We start from the raw sequence: 26,225 nt of genomic DNA on the forward strand, positions 1-26,225 counted from the left end.
GAAGACCATGGTCCTTCACATTTAAAAGGTGATATTTAAAATGAATTTTTCGTTGATTCGAAAATTGTTTGATTGAATTTGTGCAAAAATCTTTAAGTCATTCGTTTATGAAGTATGAAAACAATTAACTTATTTTGATCTATTAAACTCATCAAAACTATATGGCAATAATGGAATAATTAATCGTTAATAGGAGTTATTAGGTACCAATTTGGCGTATATTAACAGCGCTTCGAGTAGCGAAATTCCTGTAAAATTTCGGCACGAATCTGAAATATGTGTGAAGCAACATTATCGAACACATCGGAATGACGACAAACCAATGAATTTCCCATTATATCCTTTTCCTCAGAGTGAAATGCTCGTTCACGTAGAGTTGCTTAATTAGTTCGTTAATAGGATCAGGATCCTAACTACTGAACCGTAAGTCCTCGTAATACAGACGACAGAAAGCCACCAAAGGATGCCCAAGGCTCGAACTTTCTTGGTATTGTTGGTTATTAATAAACTGAGAAGGATTTAATGGGGATGCTTCGATCCGAGCTACGGCGTGAAATTCATCTAATGTAGATGTTTTGGGTAAGCAAATCAAGTTGAAACAATCGAAAACTTTGGATAGACGGAAGAACAATTACAGATGGTTGTAATTTGATCGGCTTCCACTTGGCCTGATGGGATCATCTGCGTTTCACATGTTTCGGGAATTTATGGCTGTTATGTAGTGGATTAGTTGGAGCTTTCACGGTTATACCGACGACTTGAATATGTACCGCTGGAAAGGTTCGAAGTTTGGTCTGCTTCGAATCAGTCATTCATGTTTCGAGGTATTCGATGGAGCCACATCGAAGACTCCTTTCATCTCATTGGTTTGATGATAATTTCTTCATAATCATTAATCTTGATAGCCTGGAAACTATTATGTATTTCAGGGTAATTACAATCACCTTGAGGCATCAGTTTGAGGTGAATATGTTATAACGGGTGTTTTTTTTTCGGGGTATATAACTTTAAGTTGGCATTACTGTTCAAGATGGCGACCGATTTAACAGCTGTCAAGTGATTTATTCTCAGTTTGGTTTGGCTATTCATCATGAATAGACTCATGCCTGAACAACGCTTGCAAATAATTCAATTTTATTTCGAAAATAATGGTTCTGTGCGGAATACGTATCGCGCACTACGTCCATTTTATTTTGTTTAGCGATGAAGCGCACTTCTGGTTGAATGGCTACGTCAACAAACAAAACTGCCGCATTTGGAGTGAAGCTAATCCTCAAGTGTAGGTCGAAACAGCGTTACATCCAGAAAAACTGACTGTTTGGTGCGTTTTATGGGCTGGTGGAATCATTGGTCAGTACTTTTTCAAAAACGATGATGGCCAGAACGTTACAGTCAATGGTGATCGGTATAGAGCCATGATTACTAACTTTTTCATTCCTGAATTGAACAACCATGATGTCCAGGAGCTGTGGTTCCAACAAGACGGCGCAACATGTCACACAGCTCGTGCCACAATCGATTTATTGAAAGATACGTTTGGTGACCGCCTAATTTCACGTTTTGGACCTGTGAATTGGCCTCCAAGATCTTGTAATTTAACACCACTAGACTACTTTCTGTGGGGCTATGTAAAGTCATTGGTCTATGCGGATAAGCCACAAACCCTTGACCATTTGGAAGACAACATTCGCCGTGTTATTGCCGATATACGGCTACAAATGTTGGAAAAAGTCATCGAAAATTGGACGTCCAGATTGGACTACATCCGAGCCAGCCGTGGCGGTCATATGCCAGAAATCATATTTAAAATGTAATGCCACAAGATTATCTTACGGATAAATAAAATTTATGTCAATCGAACAATCCATCGTTGTTTTATTGCAATTTAAAGTTCTATAGCTCTAAAAAAAACACCCTTCAGCTCTAACACCTTCTGGATTACGAATATATTTGTTGTTGACTTGCATTACACCATATTTGTAGGTCGTAGACCATGTGAGATTAAAATAATGCCTAGTAAGTTCGAAGTTAACCCAAACTTGGATTAATCAAAATTTCTCCTCCAGACTACAAAGAAAGTACACTAGTACGTGTAAAGGATAACGAGGGGATTATTCAAAAAACAAAGAAAAAATAATGAACAAGGAACTCTCAAGAAAAAGTGTTAACTGTAGACACATGTTTCGGCCCTCATCAGTACGGTAAGAAAATGTTATGATGAACAACACTTGGAGGAAAACCGCAAACAACGGAGTCAACAACAGGAACCAGCCGCCTGTTTGTGTTTTTTTTAGACAGACCCAATGAGAAATGGGAATTTGTTTTTTGAGTAGTCCTCTCGATATCCTTTCACGTATGTTAAATTACTAAATGAGAAGATTCCGGTTTTTCGATCAATTTTATCGATTTGAATTTATGGAGACTGCTCTATACTGGGTTGTGGTAGTTACCGATTCTTCTTGAAGATCGCAAATTCGTTCAACTCGGACGATTTCACTCAAACGAACCATACATCCGAAGATCTATGGCGAAACTGAAACGAATCCCGCTCCAACGTGTATCTTTTTGCGTGTATTCGATCTGCAAGCCTCATTTAGAGGGGGTGGCTATAACGCACACAGCTTAATTGGCTGAATCATTCAATTTAAAAGTTTACGTATTCCCTCATGGTAATGGGGAGTCGAATTCATCACTCGAATTGAGAATGATGGCGATTTGGGGGACTGAGGAATTCATGAACACACCGGCAATGCAACGTGCAAGAACGTAGATGCTCAGACTGTGACATTCACGAAATATTTCGGAATGTTTTACACATAGCTCGGATTCTTTGATAACATCCGCGTACCTTCTGAAATATTTGTGTACAGGAATTATTTGACGGTTGCCGAAACGGCGCAAGGCAAAGTCTTTTTTTTTTCACAGGGAAAAAATCCCCACTTGAATATCCTCAGGCGATTTTTTGTGTGTTCCGACAGCTACACAACAGCCAACATCGGAACTTGCTGAAGTTCGTTTGATGTTAGAATGTACGTTCGATTATGGCTCAGACAAAAAAAAACAGTGGATAGGTGAATTCTGCGAATGTAAAGCGTTCAGTAATAGTTGGAAGTTCTCAGAAAAAAATTCATATGATATGATATCTACCTTTGCCTTTTCAAGTCTCTAGCTTATTCTGTCTACCCATCGGCCAGACGCATATAACAAAATAATCGAAAATTCCTAACTCTTTCCACCAATATTCTTCAAAGGAAGACATATTTTATGTTGTGAAAACAGACTTGTTAAATATACCTTCCAAAAATATGCTGAAAAGCAACAATTTTGCTTTACATATCTCCGAGATGGGGAGAACATTTCAGATTGATGGTGTTTGGAGTGGCAAGTGATGAGGAAGATTTATTCAGTTTCCTTGTAGCGACCATAATCCCTGAGAGAGGAATTAAAATCCTGATTATTATTCGAATTTTAATTCTTAAAGTCTCAAACATTTATTTAGAGCCCTGTTCATTCAGGTTTCAGTTGGAAAGTGAGTTACTTGATAGGGAAAATAGAACAGTTCTCATCGATTGATCACTACGTTTTCTTAGAATATTCATAGGTTTTTGTTTTGAGTTTGATAAATAGACAGGGTAATTGTCACTTGATCACTTAAAATCTTTTTCAAATACAGATCTATATTGTCGACTATACGATTCGTTCATGTATAGTATATCCAAAGTCACTTGAACTAATCTATAGAAACGCTTGGCCAGAGATAAACCATATGAAAATAATATTTTTGCGTATGTATGGGACTCAGATGTCGATTCTTTCAGAAAATTTGTGACGTGAGTAGCTTTCGCTGTTACATCAAAAATGATACTATGTCATTCTACGGTGTTATAATTTGTTTATTCGTTATTCTCGACTTGTAAAATACTATCAAAGAACGTTATCAACGATGATGAACTGATCGTTGAATAGAATTAGAAGAGCCTATATTTTTTATTCATTCAGTCAATTTTACGTAGGTATAAAGAGAGAGTGGTCTCAAGCAAATCCTATACATGGTGAAATATTTCTATTTTCTATAAAATACTTGATTGATTTTTCATTCTGGCTATGTAGCTGCTAATTTGACGTACTAAGAGCCTTAACATCATATGCCTATTCTACATGATTTCTCAAACCAGTAATAACATTGCTAAAATCAGAAAATGTAATGAAAATTTTGTTGGTTAATCTCATTTTAATCAATTCTTCCTTCAGTGAAATGAAGATATTTAGGATGCGAAATCATTTTCTTCAGAACCCGTCATATATCAATTCTGACTTTGAAAGTAAATAGAGGAATAGATTTGATTGCGAAATATTCATCTTTTATTACATAAGCCATAGAATTGTGCCGAACATAATAGTCGAAATCATTAAAAGCATCAGTCACACAACGAACTAAAACTACCTAAAAATGCATTTCAATAATACCCCTATGGACCACACTGATTTATGCGAATTATTAGAAGGTAATTAAGAAGTGATAGATGCAGCCAATGAGTGTAACCAAAAACGCTCTCAAAGTGGAGAGGGGAATACGAGGGGAAATATTCAGCCAATAAGATCAATCTAATCGGGACATTCTTGTTTCCAAGACGATTTGCTAAATACCGGGGGTTTATTTGAGAGTATTGATAGCAATATTTTCATAAATTCCAAAGGAATTTCTGGAAACTTGGACAATCCTTGTATAATTGAAATATTCAGGCTTCCTCCAAGTGACTTTGGATATACCATAGCATTGCAGTTGTCCATCTCTCATTGAGCTAAAAAAAAACAAGAACCTATTGCAGATTGTTGAAGTGAAACAAAAGAATACCGACCATAATACAGGTGAATCTGTCGTTTCGCATTTCGTTCGCAATTCAGACGAAACAAAACGTATTGTTCGTAGTAATTCTTCTTGTATGAAGCCATCCGCAACCATGCAGAAGTATAAGTTCATGATCGGTGAAATATAGAGTCTAAATCAACACGTTAAGCAGGGGAGGGAGAGCTCGAATGTTAAATAGCGGTTTCGCTCCCTTCTGCAACACTGGAAGAAACTTCAAGATATCCCACTGATATCGAGGAGTAATAATGCGCAAGTAAAGCCCTTTGTATCCCTCGGACCACAAGAGGAACTTCTGAATACAAGGATGTAGGAATTCAACAATGAATACAAACATCGACGTTGATTCATCAAGGGGGAGTCTTGCTCGGGAGTGCGCCCCATATCCTGGACTACCAGCAGGATGATTGCAATGATGATAAGGTTTGAACGCACCTCTTTTTCCAACGAAAATATGCTTCCTCTTACGACCTGCAGACTCATAGTTCATTCAGGATCTCTGTGGACTAGGTACAGGATGTCCCAAATTCGATGCTCACTGAAAGCATCTCGAGAAAAAAAACTTTCAAGGATACCCGATCTATTTTTTCGAAATATATTAGGGTAATTGAAAAGTCCCCCGTCTGATGCACAGATGGCGACCCTAGTATTAAATCCATATGATTTTTAGTTAGTACCGACCATTAGTTTGTGAGATATTGCGTTTTGAGTGTAGCTATGATACTTTTGTTATTTGAAAGAAGATGGACAAAAAAGAATTTCGTGTGCTGATGAAATATTGCTTTTTGAAGGGAAAAAATACAGTTGAGGCAAAATTTTGGCTTGATGAAGGGTTTCCGGGGTCTGCACCAGGAAAATTAACCATCATTTATTGGTATACTGAGGTTAAACGTGGTGAAATGAGCACCGAAGATGGCGAACGCAGAGGATGACCAAAAGAGGCTGTCACCGATGAAAAAAATCAAAAAAGTTCACAAAATAATTTTTAATGACCGTAATGTGAAGTTGATCGAGATAGCAGATATTTTGAAGATATCATCTGAACGTGTACATCATATCATTGACGAATATTTGAGAAAACTGTGTTAATGATTCTGTATCGCATTCGAAGACAACTATGTTGAATAATAAAATCGCCACAAAAATATGTTTCACTATGGTGGACCGGGGACTTTTCAATTGGCCTGTTATTCCTTTGATAAATTTTCATAATGATGATTTTTAAATATTGATATTTAATACATGGTGCTTCCTTACGTATCGAAATCTTATGCGATAAAAGAAGAAATATTGAACCGGAGCGTGAAATTTGCAGTGCTTCTCATTTCTAAATGATCTTCTTAGAAAAAGAGTTGAACTCGTAAGATCCAGAAAGGTTGACCCGTGAAAATTTTATTCTTATTCATAACACTCGACCCAAGAGACCAACCCTGCGGCAATATCGGGTGTTCGATTTCCATCAAAGACACAAGGAGAGCTCATCGTGCCCATTTTTTGTCAGCAAGCTAGGTCGAGAATGTCATCAGTGTCAGTTTCAATATGTAATAAGTTAACTTAGCAGCCGGATTCCGTTGTGGTTAAAGTAATTCGTGAAAATATTTATTCCAGGGAACCCGGGGTGACTTCAAAATGAGGAGAAATGGAACAAATATGCGGGAACTTCATTTTATAACTTTGAATCTCTCACTACCATCCATCTAATTGAGCGGTTTCAAAATCAGAAAATCGTGTGTTGAAAAATGTCCCATTTAAAAAACAGAAACTCTTCTCTATATCTTAAACGATTATGATTTCTATTACTGGAGAAAACGTTTCAGAATTTTTTGGATATCTCAAACAGAAACCAAGATATCGCGAAATATTTGAAACAGTAATTTTTCAAAAACGCCCTGCAGTGGACTAGTTTTCATTTTTTTGTTAAGGACTAATTCTAAAAATTTAAGTAAAATGAAACAAAAATATGGAAGAATCATTGAAATGAAAAAGTTATGGGACTTTGAAGTTGCGCTTGGAAGAATAATTTCATAGTACGTGTAAGTGTCGTGACGTCACACACTAGACGACTGGTATTCGCAGAGTGCTTACGAATTCATTGGTGTACAATCACTTGTGCCGTTCGTGTCGTGTTTTGTTCGTTACACGATGGCTGAAATAGCTTACTATATACATACATATAAATTACTTTTTTCTCTTTTTACTTTTTACCCCTCACATAGATATGTTTTGCCATTGATAGACTTCAACAACCAGTACTCAACTACAAACTGTTTATGAAACGTTTTTTAAATAAATCATCGTTATAAGTCGAACCATGATGAAGCAAACTCAAAAGTAGATACTTACTTGAAAAGTTTAACTCCTTTTATTTCAGCACTGACATAAGATGGATTTGAAGAAAAAACTCCATCACTGCGAATATATCTATTTTAGGCAAATTGTCACTTTGTCCTTTCACGAAGCCTTCTTCCATTATGGTGACATAAAAACAAAACTCGAGTTAAAACTACACTGTAAAACTACAAACGGCGCGAGAGCCTTGGCGCGTTAAGTATTTAAACGTAATTTATGGTGTAGCGATCACAGGCAAGTGGCGTGACGTCACAGACGAGTCGGAGACCAAAGACGTTCCGCGCTAAAATACGTAAATTTAAATAATCTATTTCTCAGTCATTTCTTGATGTATTTTCGAAATTTTTTCACTGATTTATCAGTTGTGCTCTATATTTTAATTCTATCGTGTCAAATATAGTATTATTAACATCACTAAACTAGTCCATTCGGGAATTAATCAAGATTACCTATGATCTGCTTCAATTGGCTTAATAAGTATAAAAGCTAGGACTTTTTAGTGAGAGATATTGCAATTCCAGATCCTGCTCAGATGTTTTATAATACAATACAATACCCTGGGATAAAAACTTCGCTGCAAAATGTCAGTGGCATCCCCAAATAATGAATAATAATATATATTCAAAAGTAATTAAAACCCTATCGATAGACTTCAGCAAGTGTGGCCTGGACAATAACTATCAATGGCAAACAAGCTTCAAATTGTCGTGTGAATTAAGCTGAACATACAGTACGCACATTAGCCCACCATCAAGCGTTATATGGTCTATAGTTTACCTTCAAAATAACGTTAAACATAATCCGGGAATTGATTCGAAACAGAGAATAATGGTTTGGTGCCGATAATAATACAGCATCCAAATTGACTGACGTTAATTTCATGGATGGTGCCAGGTCAGTTGAAATGATGGGAAGATTGAATAGGGGCATTCAGAAATGATTTGCTTTATAGCAACTTAGAAATGAAAGATATCGAATGAGTATGCTCCATTGGTTGCTGGAATTTGCAGCTGTCTTTGCAGGATTTACCCGATCTGATGCTTCTAATCAATTGTCAGATATCTCTAACTAGCTCTTGTTGATATCTACAATACACTTCGGCAAAAAAGAACTGACCATTCCAATTCGGCAATTTTTGTTTTGAGAATTCAAGAATGAAAAAATATGCTATGACTTCTTTGGTAATTAGGCTACTTCTATGATCAAGGTCAATTGTAACATTCTCAGATAAGAAATAAGTATTTCAAATTCAAGTCTCACTCATGTTACACCCTGTATTTTGTATTGATATACAAAAAATCTTTTACATAGACATTTGCTTGTTGTAAAACGTAATAACACTCATATAATGAGTGCTTCAAGAGAGGTTTAAAGATAGTAAAACCTTCCACGATGGCGATAGAAAATAATTCTCAGAAAAATCCTCTCAAAAGCAGAGTAACGAATTCGCTTATCAATGCAAGGAACAATAGGTCAAGAGTTCTTAATTCCAGTCTTAAAGCTTTACTATCTGGAGACAAATATCTGGAAGCTTTCTGTCACAATGACTCCTCGAAAATAATCAGTACATTCTTCACGATATTTAACGATATATAAGCATTCTCTTTCTTTTCAACACGGATAATCTCCAGTATACAGTTATAATCTGCAACTAACTGGAAAATTCTATATTGCAGTGACTTCTAAGCTCCCACATATTCGAAAAATCCCTCCGCTTATAAAATATTCCATTATTGGAAAAATTATTATTGGCGATAACTGCATAACACCAATTTTTCCGTTACAAATAAACCTATTACATTGAAACATAATCTGCAGAAATTCAAACATCACTTAGTTTGTTAACTAAAAACTCCATCATAAATTGTATATTTATGACTGTAGATATTAATTCCCATTTTCCATCGATTTGTTTTCCTATTCTGCAAATATTTTAACGGTGATATGAATCTATTGTTTCGATTAGTCCTGTATTTATATCGCAAGGATAATAGAATAAATGTGCGAATCAAAACGCATTCCACATAATAAAAATATGGCAATAATTGCCAAATACCTACAATCCCATACGATGAAAGTAAAATCAACTAAAAGCTTCGAATAGTTTTTCGATGAGCTTTTATCGAAACATCAGACCATTGTTCACAGACATGTAAACAACAATCAAACCAATAAACGCTTCATAGTTTTAGGCATATTTTCCTCTGAATTTTCATCGCATAAAATCAACGAATGTGTTTCTGGATATTCTTTCACTTGCACACTATCTCAAATGAAAAGCCTCAATGTTGATTTAAGAATTTACCTTTGTCTTAATATCACATACTCATTTACCCTATAGAAAAACCATTGAATTCTTACCTCAAAGAGATTGATAATGCAAACATAGTGTGAAATCATCTTTGAGTGGCGTAGGATCGAGATGGGAATACCGCAGGGTACAGTATTGGGACCAGTGCTGTTTACAATTGTTTTTAATAAATTTGTTAATAATGAGTTTGTCCACCGCGATTATCTATGCACTTCTTAACACGTCTCGGCATTGATGCAATAAGATGGTCTATTTCTTCTTGAGGGATACAATCCCAAGCTAACTGTACTTTATGTCTCAGAGCTGCCAAAATCCGTGAGGGCTGGGGTAAATTTCCAAGCCTTCTACCCATGGAGTCCAATCATGCTCTATGGGCGAAAGATCGGGGGATCTGGGCGGACATGGTTAAAGATTCACATGGGTCCCTTCGAATAAGTTTGAACTAACTCTGGCAACATGAGGTCGGGCATTATCTTGATGAAATATTGGATTCTCGAGCTGGTTGAAGTAAAGGAGAACATAAGGCTCCACTATTTCTTGAAGGTAACCCAGCGCTGTCATGTTACCTCGAATAAAGACTAAATCTGACTTACTTGCATACGCAATAGCATAACGCCTACTGTCCGGTGTACATAATGCTCAACGTCAAACTGAGGTTCACGTCTTTCTCCCCGACGTCGTCTAACCCTTCTTCGGCCATCATGTGCACCCAAGGAGAATCGAGATTCATCAGAAAAGATGACCTGATGTCATTCCACATTCCAATGTTGACGTTCTCTGCACCACTGTAATCGTTGCCGGCGATGCTCAACCGTCAGAGGTAACACAAGATGGGGTAGATAATGTTGCAGTGCAAAAGACCTTATCTGGCGGTAAACCGTTCGGACAGTTACAGGATGGCCTTTTTCTCCTAACCGATCATCAGTCAAAGATCGAGTTGTCGCAAATCGATCTCTGATGGCCATAAATCTTAGACGTCGATCTTGAACTTCATTTTTAGCCCTTCGACGTCCGGTACCTACTGTTCTTCTATATTTAAGTAACAAAAATTGAAAAAACCTTCACGATTTTCTACTTCAAATTCAATCATTCATTCCTTGCTATACTATCTATGTTTTACTAAAAAAATTAAGATTTGAACAGCTCCTTCTGGGTGTTGCAGTTTCTTTGTCAGTTGGTATATCGGGTGTCCCAAGGTGAGTGGCCTATTAGATTATTATGGAAACTATTGATGGTACAGATTTCAAATTTTGTGAATAGATATTTGGCCATGTAAGGTACATTTTTAAAATAATTCCACATTTCCAGTGTTGCCGGATGTACGACAATTTGGCAACAACTTTGTTATTTTGAATGGGACATCCGGTATTTCTATTTTTTTCATGATACTCCATAAAATATTAAATCTATTCACTCTTACTTTTCCACCCCTATCTTCAACGGTTTTTGAGTTATTAATTATTTTTCGAAATTTTAGATCAAATCGGCGTATTACGAAAATGGCTCTAGTTCGCTCAATATTTGAGATTTAAGTCAGAAATTTTGCAAGTCGTTAGATATTGATCTGACCTGTGTCACTGCTTTCGAATTATGGTTGTCAATAATACAGGACGGACCAAAAAAAATCATCATTTGCCAAGTTAAAAAATTGTAAAAAAGTCAATTTTTTCAAATTAGACACCTAGTATATTTTTCAATTTTTGGAATCAGTACAACACACTCTACAATTTTTCTATTAACGTCCCTATACCTATCTCAACTGGATTCCGAGTTATATGCGTTTATTAGATTTCACATTGATTCAATAAGTTAATTTCTTTTGTATTGTTATTTTCTCTATGTCGTTCATAGATCGATATATCAATGAATCAGTTCAATCCATAAATGTCTAAATAAAAAATTATTGCCTAACAGGTGTTTTGTTCCGAGGTTTTTCTATAAATAATGGCTCAAGAAAGATATACACATATAACGCATATAACTCGGAATCCAGTTGAGATAGGTATAGGGACGTGAATAAAAAAATTGTAGAGTGTGTTGTACTGATTCCAAAAATTGAAAAATATACTAGGTGTCTAATTTGAAAAAATTGACTTTTTTACAATTTTTTAACTTGGCAAATGATGATTTTTTTTGGTCCGTCCTGTATTATTGACAACCATAATTCGAAAGCAGTGACACAGGTCAGATCAATATCTAACGACTTGCAAAATTTCTGACTTAAATCTCAAATATTGAGCGAACTAGAGCCATTTTCGTAATACGCCAATTTGATCTAAAATTTCGAAAAATAATTAATAACTCAAAAACCGTTAAAGATAGGGGAGGAAAAGTGAGAGTGAATAGTTTTAATATTTTATGGAGTATCATAAATAAAATAGAAATACCGGATGTCCCATTCAAAATAACAAAGTTGTTGCCAAATTGTCGTACATCCGGCAACACTGGAAATGTGGAATTATTTTAAAAATGTACCTTACATGACCAAATATCTATTCACAAAATTTGAAATCTGTACCATCAATAGTTTCCATAATAATCTAATAGGCCACTCACCTTGGGACACCCGATATATGGGATGGCGCTTATAAGAATTATATGACTGGCATAAAAATTATTTCTTCGAAAGAAAACGTTTGAATCAATAACCAATTCAAACGCTTTCGTTTATGCGTCAAATAGCATGCTTCTAATATGTGATTTATAACCGTGTCTGTTTAATTTCAGGATATATGAAATTGAATTACCTTGAAGGATGAAAGATGATTGACAACACAGGTGAAGAAGACATCTCGACCCTGGGTTACGGTGTGGTTCTCCAGAGGTGCTAGGAACTCTGGTTCTGGATCGATCAGTTGACCTGTAACAAAGGAAGAGATAACAGCATAGACATCGGCAACGCGATAACTGAAGTGAAACTAAAGATATTCAAGGAATATTCGAGGGGATGGCAAAGGGACGTGTCTCGTTTACGGAATTGCTCTTACATGGTAACTCAAACAGTCCTAGTGTCACTTTCTCGGAGATGAGACTGATCTACTGCGGAATTCGGATTATTAAATATTTCGAACTTTATTCTGACTGAAACATCGGGGAATTTTGGTCGCATCTTGTTCAAACAAAAATATATCTTACGAGACAAATATTTTTACAACCACAAAATGTTTACGTCCGAATTCTGCTTTTCGATCAGTGTACAGGGTGGGCAAATTTCGATGTTTTAGCACTACAACTTTTTAACCAGAGAAATCTGATACCCTATTCTCGGTCTCTTTTTCTGAGAAGCTAACGAGGGTAGTATTCATTTTTGGCCACCTTATTTTGTTACGAATGGAATAAACAAGAAATAATATTTGACCTAATAATGACAACAGTGGACACATCTTCTCGATATTTCGCACCGAATTCAATAAATGAATATTTGAAACTGTGTTCAAGCAACCTAGGAAATTTTTTCCAAGTTCATTCAGATTTTCGAAACTATTTTTATAAAATATATCTAGATTCGAGTTTTGAAGAAATGAGTAAAAAGCATAGAAATCATCAGATTGACGGAATGACGCTGCTCTTTTTATAGAAAGCTTAAATTTTTTGTGCTCATCAACAGTTGAAACCATAGAAATATTGAGACTTTTAGGTAAAAACAGTTTTTTGACCATTTTCTGTTATTTATTTTAATACAAACCATACGATGTTATATATTTTTGAAATCAGGAAAAATTAAGCATTCAAAACTTGGCACAGAAATCTAGTATTCCCTTTTGAAAAAACATAACTGTGGGTCATATCTTCGTAATAAAAAACACCTTTGAAAAGACAAGAACGCCACTGGATTCTACGTTAAGAAGTGCAGGTATAATGTTTTGATTTTAGAGCTCTACCATCAGTATCAGCGGAGATATAAATGTTTTTCGTTATCGCCATTTTTCCAATTTTCGCTTATAACTCGAAAACAAAAGAAGGTGGCCAAAAATGAATTCTACCCTTGTTAGTTTTTCAAAAAAAGAGATCGAGAATGGGGTATCAGATTTTGTCTATCTCCTCTGGTTGAAAAGTTGTAGAGCTAAAACATCGAAATTTGCCCACCCTGTACAACCAAATTCAATGGGCCATTTGAAATAAGAAAGCAGTAGTCTGTTTCCGGTATAAGCGAAAGTTGTATAGATCTGAAAATAATTTATAAAGAAAGATCATTGTCTCAACCCCAATATGCAAATTTTCAGCTCAAAATTATGATTAGTTTCCCATAAACGTATAGATAATAGGCCTGTATAGTTCTTTTTGAAAAATATTTGAAGTACTAGTATCCTTCAGCAAACAATATAAAAATAAGCTCAAATTATTTTTTTATGAAATAATAACTTTCCATAGAAGAGAACTATTCAGCAGTTAACATTTTCATTGCGTTTTTACATGTTCGTTCCAACTTTTTTTTACGACCATGAGCAAAACCACAATGAACTTCAATAATTCTTTTCAAAACACTCATCCCAATTGTAGACTCAATGAATTAATTTCAGTTTGATTGATATACATTCCTACTGGGGTACAGGGACATTCAACTGTTCATAGTGACTAAAGTTCAGAAAAAAAACTTCCGGGAGCGAATTTATCAATTTATTAGGTAATTAATCTCTTAAAGTCTGGGGAAAAAAGAATAGGCCAAGTTTTATTCGGGAACTCCTGAAAGTTTGCAATTCTTTGGCAATATCCATGAATTCTATTAAGGGAAAATATTCATCCCAAACTTAAAAAGGCGTATATTACCTCATGAGGAGTAGGACTCTCCTTCGTTTGGAATAATAGGTAGAATGGCTCCTACTCCTAAAAGGTATTCTATTAATTCATTTCAAGTGTTTTCTGAAGAAAAATCGTAAATTTGAATGAACAGATCCGAAGAACACAAATTTAAATTCATAATGTTCCTCTTCAGTTCTCTGGTGCATCAATAATTTTATAATATACTAAAGATATTTCCTAAATTCAAATTTTTTTTTCGGCTCTTCTTTCATTGCACCACACAGTATTTACCACCCCCAAGTGAAGAGAATTGCAGCAGGATCATCCAAACGGATAATGTTCTTGACACATCTATAATTTTCGGGGTTAAAGTAATAAATAAGGTTTGGAAGGGGATGAGCTCACAGTAAATAACAAATATGTCTGGAATTAACTGGTGGGGGGTACTCGAAATATTTCGCATGTCTGAAACAACGAACCTGGTAAAGAATATGAATCCACGCACAGGGCTTTTACCCTTCATCGCTTCATGATATGATTTTTAGGGTCAATTGAAAATAGAATTCGAAGGGGAGGGATCCCTTGGGATTTTCACCCCAAAACTGACATCAGTCATGACCATTTTCGATCATTCACTCAATCAAGAGATAATCTTTCATTCAATTTTCATAGAATCAGCGTATTTGGTTATTTCTTTTTCATTTACATCTTCAGAGGTGGGGCTTTTGAGGGTGATATGAATCGAATAAACCGAAAAGACTTTAATTGTTCAATGATTATACAGGGTGTTTCCAAATGAGACGTGAACCTTGGAGAACGTGTTGGTATGACTCATTTGCTGTCTCAAACCCCAATATTCCAATTTTCAGCTTGAAATTATGAATAGTTTTCCATAAACGTCCAATAGGCCATTCCGGTGAATCACCCTGTATATAAATTCATTGAAAACAGCATTTTTATCGCCAAAACTAAACGGATGGAGTCTCAATTTGTTAGCTGTCTAATGCGAGTTGCCTAATTTTGAATTAACAGAATCATTTCGAGGTGTCAGTTTAATTTTCTGATTTCTTTATGAAAATTCTCGAAAATTTTGAGATGCTAGAGTAAAAATTAGTGTGTATGAACTCCTTTACATATTTCTGTTGAGGTGTAAAACAACAAACCAGTCAATTCAAGTCACAAGCGAATACAATCTCATAAATAGAAATATTATTATTATTCCTATGATATTTTTATCATCGATCAGTTGGCAAGAATTATATGCTGCAATTTTCGGTTTCCCATTATCGAACATTCATCAGGTGTCAGTTCAATATTTGCTGGGTAGTAGGATCTTTCTAATTTATTATCGATTCATTCGTTAAAGATCGGTAGATATCCCTCACTTCTCTTCACCATAGTAACTAAGGTGGTAACTATGGTGACGGAAAGGAAGGGGTACCGAAAATCTACCTATTTATCGATAATACATTAGTAAGATCCCACCAATTTAGTTGCTAACGAATCTTCTTTGAATCAGAATAAATTCAAGGAGGCTAAACGTTAAAAACATTTTCTTTGAGAAGACTTTGCCACACCAGCAATTCCAGAAACTTCGGTAACATATCAGAGAATTTAAAAAAATACGAGATTTTCGTGAATCAATCAGTTTTTCTTCAGTTGGTTATTTCCAAGGTATTTTATGTACATTTTTCAAGAAACCTGCAATTGAAATCATCATATAATCATATTTCTTTATCCAATGGTGTTGATGAGATTGAAATATGTTTTTTTATTTTAGATTTATGATGTCTCGATAGTCAATTGCTAGTTGTGATGATGAAGATACAACGATTCTCTAGGAAAACAATGAATTCTTTCGAAGGTTATGATGGAAAAAATCCAATTACATTAAATAATGAAAGCTAGCTGTCGGTGAGTGAGGACAATTATTATAGACAGTAAGTTCATTCAAGAAAAACGTACAATAACGCAGAAAATTTCAAAATCAAGGGGAAATCAAACTGCGAGTTTCTTTTTTATTTTTTTTTTCTTGAGTTTTAATGAATTTGAGTTGTCCAAGCTCATGATCTTCTTATGAACACCCTGCTCATTTTTGGTTCAGACTGCAAACAATTTTATAGTACTACGTATTTGCAGAATCGGAAAAGAAAAAAAATTTTCTCGAAAGAAGCTTTTTCTGCCGAATTATTCAAAAAAATGTGAGTCCTCATCGCCACCATTTTTTAATAAGAATCCCATTAACTCATGAACCGTTGAGTTTTTACTCAAGGTATGGCATATTGCAGAAATTGTCGTCAGGAAAGCTATCGAATGATGCAATAATATACGGGGTGTGCCCTTTGTAGAGATCTGAAAATTCTAAAGGAAGAAAGATCATTGTCTCAAACCCCAATATGCAAATCTTCAGCTCAAGATTATGATTAGTTTTCCATAAACGTCTAATAGTCCATCTCGATTGGTCACCCTGTATGTATATTAAAATATCGTCGATGCAAATTGAATGAATCGAGGTGTAATCGAAAAAGGGTTAGTATCGTAAAGAGCGTCCCAGCATCAAGATCGAAATTGTTGAATCCAGGATCGGTCTACCTGGCGACCGAGGCTAAAACCACTTAACTTGTTAGGCCCAGAGTGGAAATGTACCTATTTTTGACGGAAGCATACGCACCTCGACCACCTGAACGTGAGTCTGACCAAGACCCTAACGAAAATGGGAAATCGACGTTCCACACTCCTCATTTCACTTCGCACTTCCGAAGGAAACTTTCCAATAGCTATTCATCATAGCGAAACTAGTCGAGGTTATCCCTACATTTTGGGGCTCTAAAACTCCGAATTGGAAAAGTATTCGATTCGAAATTCAATCGGTTGAAAAATCCGGGACTTCGCCAATTTGAATTGATTCGATTGTCAGACGAATCCAGTTAATTACATGCACTTCAGTTGCGGGTGTCTCATATACGTATCCTGGGAGGAAACGGAGATGACAACCGGCATTGATGAACTGGATGATTCATCTAATTAATACGAGAAACTACGGTATATCACGCTATCGCTACAAACTTCGCTCTATCTCCTTCCAAATTTTCTACTCTACATACACTCCGAGACTCATCAATATAAATTAACATTTTCCCCATAATTCTCTCGCTAATTGACGATGTGTTCAAAATCGGTAATAGTAGTTAACTGGATTTTTTATATTAACGATTGCCCAATTCTTTACAGATTTCAAGAATGAAGAGACATGATGAGTGTCGGTTGGTGGCGTTTTTCTACACAAGAGAAAAAGGTTGCGAACGGGGTGCCACAAGGATCGATTCTTGGACCAGTACTTTTTCTACTGCACACGTCTGATCTTCACCGTTTGGTGAGTGAAAGGTTATTTCTATTCGCTGACGATACCAAATTATACCGATCTATCCATTCCATCACCTAACCTAACCCTATAAACTTCCATAGGAACATCCTGCCAACATATTTTTTTTCCAATGGAACTTTTTATGCTCAAGTTGGGTGATGGAGTCGATCTATTGAGAAGTGTTTGCATATAAATTCAATTTTCATTTTTCTGGATTATTCCAAAAGCAGAATAGGTTTTTCTAGTTCCAATATTCAGTGCATACCTCATTTAATAATAGAGCACAAAAAATATTACATAGACCAAATGTGATAGCTTCAAGTATACACTGTGTCCGTAAAGTATGGAACAAATTCATTTTTAGCTACACAGACTATTTTAAGAAATAATCCTGAAAAAGTCGATTTTTGATTTTAATTTACCGTATTTTAAAATAATAATCTCATATACAGGGTGAATTACTTTCGAGTAATGACGCCAACGTCATTATTTTTAAATGGAACACCCCCATTTTGTCTCAATTTTCCGATTACTCTAGCTGAGCTGATTCCAAAAATATATCACATGTTGATTCCAATTGGTACAGGGTGGACATAAATACAATAGTTCTGTTTGTGCTAATAAAGTAACGCGTAACATTTTTTATTAGTCTTATTATTAGACTTATTGTCTAGCGACAATTGGTTTGAATGTAACACCCTGTAGTTTGTTACATTTTTAGATTAATAAAAATGAGCTGTTTCCGAACATGTTTGGTACTTGTGGTTGTCAAGCAGACAGAATATGAAAGAAATTATTTCTTATCAATTTAAAAGAAAATATATATTCGTCTAGTTTTTTGTAAAATGTCAATTTGTTTATTGCCGCTAAACAAGAAGTATTTTTGATAATTTTGCTTATTCACTGATAATAGTTATTTATAATACAAGTGCAGAAGGCATTGATATTCTTCCACGAGTTCAAAATTCAAAAACGAGCCACGAAGTGGCGAGTTTTGGAATGAACGAGTGGTAGAATGAGCCTTCTGTACGAGTATTATACATTATTTTCTCTAATTCATTGCATTTTCATTGAAATTAATGAAATATTCCCATAAATATAATTCAGTGATTTTTGCATTGAAAAATGTTGGTTGGCAGAACTGATTTCTTTAAGGCAATTTGATGAATTGACAGATAAAGCCATAGCGGAATGTTCGGAGTGCCAACATAGAATAATAAAATATAACCATGAAAACTGTGCGTTTCTGATATATTCTCGCACGATTTTGTTCTACAAGATGTGGAAGAATGAACGGAATAACCACAGAATTAGAGAAAGAATGTTACGCGTTACTTTATGAGCACACACAAAACTATTGTATTTCTGTCCATCCTGTACCAATTGGAATCAACATATGATACATTTTTGGAATCAGCTCAGCTAGAGTAATCGGAGAATTCAGACAAAATGGGGTGTTCCATTTAAAAAAAAATGACGATGACGTCATTACTCATTACTCGAAAGTAATTCACCCTGTATATTAGACTATTATTTTAAAATACGGAAAATTAAAATAAAAATCGACGTGTTACAGGATTGAAATGGTCTATTTAGCTAAAATTAATTTGTCCCATACTTTACGGACACAGTGTATAACAGAACCAGAAATATGACAGGAGTCATTGCAGAATGCGGTGGAAGGGTTGAAAATATCGAAGCAATCCCCAGATCAAAATCTCCTTCGAAGAATACACCATTGGCCTCTGTATTTTCTGGTGGATGCTGTGCCCTCTCAGAGACTATCGAAGTAACATTAATACCCCTTAGCGTTTTTGAACTGGCAGGACGTATAGATTTGCCGTTTACGAGGATCCTATATTATATTCTTTACTGGCAACCGGAGAAAAAAAAACGTGAATTGTAGACTTAATTCGTTCTTTTTATTACCGGGTAATATCGGCTTTGACTTCTCTATTTCGCGTTATGAGGAAATAACTCAACGGATCTCGGTTCTCGTACAATTGAACATGAAAAATTATGTTTCAAGCAACCGGAAGATTATACTGCTAACATACAAGTTCCCTTGAAACTGGAACATGTTCGTTTCGGTAACGTTAGCGAATGAACAATTTTCCCGTCATGTTGAAAATGGGAAAATATAAGTATCCTTCGTCCTATCAAAATCAGCTCTTGAGTAAAACCATCAATTGGGATTTTATTGATTTGTGTTTTTGGTGAAGGTTGGAATAATAGACTCTTCGTCATTTGTATTGTTGCTCAATTGAGAAGTCCCCGGTCTACCATAGTAAGCAAAATTCGGTTTTATTATTCAACATAGTTGAACTAGTACGATTTGTCTTTCGCTTCAAAATAGGCCTCAGTTTTGACGACTACTTCTTCATTGGCGCTAAATTTCTTTCTATCGAGCATTCTTTTGAGGTTTGAGAACAGGAAAAAATCGATGGGGGCCAGATCAGGCGAATAAGGTGGATGCAGAAGCAATTCGAAGCCCATTTCATGCAATTTTGTCAATGTTTTCATTGTTTTGTGACACGGCGCATTGTCTCGATGAATCAGCATTTTTTTTTCAAATAACAAAAGTAGCTACACTCACAACGCAATATCTCACAAACTTATAGTCGAACTGCTATCAAATTTTGACACGTATCGTTTGAAGGTTGGTACTTACTAAAAATCATATGGATTTAATACTAGCACCTACATCTGTGCATCAGACTAGGGAATTTTCAGTTGTCCTAATATTGTACAAAATTCGACATTTTCTACAACAAATATGCTAAGATCATTACATCAGAATGATCTTTACAAAAAACAAACGGTGGAATCCATGGATTCGGTACTTCCAAGTCCTTGAATAAACTTGTTGAAGTTCACTTATGCTTGTTAGTTGTAAACGAATACTAATAGGAAAAAATATGTTCGTACTTAGCAAATCTATCTTCTCTCAAAGTTGCCTGGTGAGGAAGATCTTTTAATTAGATACAACGTTTGTTGAACGTTGAAAATAGCCTGTGAGGGGAAAAAAGTTAATCGAGTCAATTCAGCCGGAGGATATAGGAACAAATCGAGTTCGTTCAAGATCTCAGTGATATATTATCACTCAAATTTTTCCCCATTGTACGAACTCACACAGGACCGATTGATCCAATCTGAATCAGCATTTATCAATCCTATCAGCTGAATGGATAACATTTCCATTCCATCCGTCCTTAACAATCACGTTTAAGAGATCTGGAATATTCCTGTATCTACTTTCGCGCTTTCAACTTGCTGCCATTCTACAAATCGTCTTGCCAACATCATTATCACGACCAGAATCTAATACAGATCGACTTCATCCGCTCCTTAACGATTTATAAGTATTCCAATGGATGATATGAATTTGGGATGGCCTCCATTGAGGTGCTCCGATTCTTTGTTTCCTTTTTCATTTTTTGCTTTTTCTCATTATGGATTCATGTTGGTTTTTTATATCTTGTCGATAAATATCGTATTTGCCGTATATACATGCTTCAACAACGGATTGAATGATTGAAAATTGAAGAACAGTCAGAGGTAACACAAAAAACGACTATAATAATTAAGTAACAAAAATTGTTCACATGAAAATACCTTCAGGATTCTTTCTCCAAATTCAATCATATACTCCTTGCTATACTATCTATGTTTTACAAAAAAATATATAATTTAAACAGCTCCTTCTGGGTGTCATTTCAAACTGTATCATTTTCATTGTAACACCCTATAGCTTCAAATTTATGAAGTGGACATATACAGGGTGGCCATTTGAAAACGAAACAGACGTGATTACAGACGAAATAAAGTTTTTCGATAGAAATGCTCGGACAGGTCGATTTCTGTTTCGAGAGGGACAACTTAAGATGTAGGTTACGGACGCATAGCGCTTCAACCCTTGCTGCTACAACCCCCACCCCCAATTTTTGAATAGGGAAGATGGGGTGAGTGATACCTCAATTTAAAGGTATTTTTATACTGATTTCAGCACAGTAATTGTTTTTTCATTTTATGCATTAGTTCTCGAAATATTCATGCGTTAGTTAGTTAGGAAGGAAGCCACAGTCATGGTTGTTTTGAAGCTCAAAATGTCGATTTTTCACAAAACACTACAAGTGCCATGAAAACACTACTTCATTTTCAAATACTTAGTTAAGAATATTTCGAGAACTAATGCATAAAATGAAAAAACAATTACTGTGCTGAAATCAGTATAAAAATACCTTTAAATTGAGGTATCACTCACCCCATCTTCCCTATTCAAAAATTGGGGGTGGGGGTTGTAGCAGCAAGGGTTGAAGCGCTATGCGTCCGTAACCTACATCTTAAGTTGTCCCCCTCGAAACAGAAATCGACCTGTCCGAGCATTTCTATCGAAAAACTTTATTTCGTCTGTAATCTCGTCTGTTTCGTTTTCAAATGGCCACCCTGTATATACAGCAAAGTTAGTTAGGTACATTTACGCAAGTAAATGATAATTCAATTAGAAAAAAATTATTGTAGTGTTCATGATAGATTTTCGTTCGAGTATCAACGCTTAAAATAATTAGATTTTTATAGATGTCGAGCATTTGGGGTATTTTATCATAAGTTGTGGAAAAAAAAAGGAATCCCAATAACTGCTAATCCTGCGAAGGGAATTCTAGAGCCAGCTCGGTTCAGCCATGCAAGATGGCATTTTTATTATAATTCACAATCCAAAACAGAAACGAACATTTTTATTCGATTCTTTCATCATGTTTCAAGCTGCTCTAAACAAAAGATTCTGTTCGGAATACCAATTCACGTCGAGATGCAAATTTCAAACGTGGAGTTTTGAACAAAGTTCCAAGTTCGGAAAGAGAGCAGATAAATCTCGAATGAAAATTATTTTTAACGCATCGAATATGCCTCTCATTCCATCTGTTTGCAATAATGTGTAGTAAAATTTCACGTTCTTCCGCATCAGAAAATCATAATGACTTTCTCCCGATTGTGTCTGTTCTCTTCTGTGCTCTTTTACAATCGGCTTCTGCTGGCTTGATCTGCAGAATTCTTTTCAGCATCGTGTGGCAATATTGGGAACTCGGTGACGGTTATTAAAAATAACACTCACTTCAATGTTTCCTCTTTTTTCGAAGGCAATGAAAACGATTCTAATCCTTAGACAATTGAATATTCCAGTGGATTAAAAAGTTTTAAGTGTGAGGTGTCGGAACTAATGCTAACAAATATAAAACCATTTTTGAGATTACGTTTTGCCATCTTCGCCTCTTAAATCCTAACAGAAATGGAGTTTTTCTTAGTTTTGGACGTAGTATTCGATTCCTTCACAGTCAAATCATTCCTATACTCAATTGTCTCGAATGGAAAATTATTCAATTTCATTTGAAAGAACTACTTTGCTGATATTGTGCACAATGTACCGGGTTTTTCACCATAATTTGACCCCCCCTTTAACTTTGTTACTGAAAGAGGTACTAAAAAATTTTTTAACACAAAAGTTTCACGAAATCGATGTTTTTTAAAATGATTTCACAAAACGAAATATATACAGAGTGGGCCACATATTGATAGCAACTTCATTTTTTCAAATGGAACACCCTGTATATTTTTCTATATTTGACTAGGTATTTTCCCCCTGATTTCAAATATATTATTATTATTTTGAGTACCACAGTGTTTCAAATTTTAAGAACCACCTAGCTTGCTCAATAATCAGTTTTCAAGTGGTAGGCTGCGAAAACTCAAAATGCTCTTTTTTGAGTTATCTCGTTGGCAACGATATGACATATAGTCAAATTACCAACGAGATAACTCAAAAAAGGTCATTTTGAGTTATCGCAGCCTACCACTTGAAAACTGCCAGCTTGCATGCCAGGTGGTTCTTAAAATTTGAAACTCTGTGGTACTCAGAATAAGAGAGATAGGCCAAACATATGTTATATATTTGAAATCGGGGGAAGAAGAGCTAGTCAAATATAGAAAAATATACAGGGTGTTCCATTTCAAAAAATGAAGTTGCTATCAATATGAGGCCCACTCTGTATATATTTCGTTTTGTGAAATCATTTTGAAAAACACTAGTCGATTTCGTGAAACTTTTGTAGAAAACATTTTTTTGTTTCTTTTTTAGTAACAAAGTTAAAGGGGGGGTCAAATTATGATGAAAAACCCGGTACATCAAAATCAGCAATCTGAATTCAATAAAAGTAAGTTATGTTTTTATGCTACTTTTTATATCTTTCAACGATATAAGGTCATAATTTTATGCAGCTTAAAAACCAGCTGCCTGCAAAAGCTAAGAAAAACTAAAAAGATTTTCAGTGACCAATTCTTATTGACCCTATTGAGAAATTCATAAGTCTTCTCAACCAAAATTTTCTGCTTTTGTCTGTGAATTTCGATATCGAATTGAAATAACGAAACACCGAACTTCGTAACTGAATCGTCAAATGGTGCTGTGAGTAAAAATGCAAGAAAAAAAAGCCGTCACAGCTATTATGTTGCGATAATTAATCATTATGATATATTAAATAAACATAACATAGTGGGTTTGGGCTAATGTCATTCACAAACAAGGCAGCAGGGGAATGTCGACTTTTTATCTCTGCTGTTTATGCATATGAGACTGACTGATAAAGGAATGACAATAACGTTCCTAGAATCTGCTTTGATAGGATTAAATCATATTATTTTGTAATTCAATATGATTTTCACCTCACTATAATAAATTCTCATTATGTTCATTTTCACTTCGAAATAATTTCTCGGAAACAACCCTTTTTTAGTATTAGTTCGACATCACAAATGCTGGGGATATAATTTAATTTTCTTCTCTTAACGGATATATTCTATGTTTTCAGCAAAATTAAATTTTCAACAATATGAGGATTCGTTTGTATAACTTAATTTGAGTTCATGTTCAGATTGAATACTGAGTATTTATGTTAGTTCAGGTGCAAAAAAAGGTGATTTTTATGAAACAATTTGACCATTTCAATTGTTACCATTCCTACTGGAAAACTCTATTCGATTTTTCCAACAAATTTCACATATCCATATATCAACGGGAGATAGAAACCTCTTTGTTCATGTGTCTTCAAAAAAATTATTTTTGTTTATTCATTCAAAAAGTTGTTGATTGACCATGAGCCACAATTTTTGGGTTGAGAATGTTTTCTTTCTTACGCTGTGTAGCCTGACCTAACCTCACTTAACCTAACTCAAGTGAAATGAATAATATTCTCTTCTACAGAAACAAAAGTGGATTTTTTCACGTGTGGAGGCACGTAACTTAAATTGCTGGATTTCTATCCAGTCCACGCAACGTTTGGGGCCCGCAAGTTCTTATAAGAACAGTGGAAAACATTCTCCACCTCAAGAATATCATTTCAGTGCACTGAATCAGAATTTCAGTCAGCCATATCGAACGAACTCCCTTTATGGGGCATATTTCTCGTGTCTGATGTGCACCAGTCCGAATTCTGTAGCTGACAGAACCTCAAACGTAAGACTAAAAAAGGATTTGGAGGATTTGTCATTCGGATTTGCAATGATGTCAGATGACCGTGAAAAACCTTTTTGGATGTTTAGACCCCGTCGTGAACTTCAAATCCTCTTTTATTCCTCACCAAAATAAAATTCCTTTCTGATATACGAATCCACACTGTCAAGATGAACTGACAGTTATGTTAAACTTTACGAAAGGAGTAGTCCAATATTGCGTAACTAACAACATTTTTTTAGACGAAGTCCCATTTTTAGTTGAATTTGATTTAATGTTGATTGGGAGAGTGGAAAACACTGAAAATTTCATACATAGGTACATAGATATACAGGGTGGCCATTTGAAAACGAAACAGACGAGATTACAGACGAAATAAAGTTTTTCGATAGAAATGCTCGGACAGGTCGATTTCTGTTTCGAGGGGGACAACTTAAGATGTAGGTTACGGACGCATAGCGCTTCAACCCTTGCTACTACAACCCTCATTCCCAAATTTTGAACAGGAAATAAGGAGTGAGTGATACCTCATTTGAAAGGTATTTTTATACTGATTTCAGCACAGTAATTGTTTTTTCATTTTATGCATTAGTTCTCGAAATATTCTTAACTAAGTATTTGAAAATGAAGTGGTGTTTTCATGGCACTTGTAGTGTTTTGTGAAAAATCGACATTTTGAGCTTCAAAACAACCATGACTGTGGCTTCCTTACTAACTAACTAACGCATGAATATTTCGAGAACTAATGCATAAAATGAAAAAACAATTACTGTGCTGAAATCAGTATAAAAATACCTTTAAATTGAGGTATCACTCACCCCATCTTCCCTATTCAAAAATTGGGGGTTGGGGTTGTAGCAGCAAGGGTTGAAGCGCTATGCGTCCGTAACCTACATCTTAAGTTGTCCCCCTCGAAACAGAAATCGACCTGTCCGAGCATTTCTATCGAAAAACTTTATTTCGTCTGTAATCTCGTCTGTTTCGTTTTCAAATGGCCACCCTGTATAATGTTGATTCTCATTTTCCATTTTTTCATAAAATCAAATTGATAGGGTTCAGGGATAACGTCTAAATTATCTGAGATATGATA

The 26,225-nt window shown here is 35.3% G+C and overlaps 1 protein-coding gene across 1 annotated transcript in view; it reads right to left on the reverse strand.

Moving 5' to 3' along the window:
* LOC123686208 (lachesin-like) overlaps positions 1-26,225 on the reverse strand; it is a 99,271-nt gene that overhangs the window by 31,407 nt on the left and 41,639 nt on the right. The window contains exon 3 of the mRNA XM_045626222.1: positions 12,275-12,387. Within this exon, the coding sequence (XP_045482178.1) occupies positions 12,275-12,387 (113 nt within the window). The remainder of the gene's footprint in view (positions 1-12,274; positions 12,388-26,225) is intronic.

This window comes from Harmonia axyridis, chromosome X (assembly GCF_914767665.1).
Source record: "Harmonia axyridis chromosome X, icHarAxyr1.1, whole genome shotgun sequence".
NCBI lineage: Eukaryota > Metazoa > Arthropoda > Insecta > Coleoptera > Coccinellidae > Harmonia > Harmonia axyridis.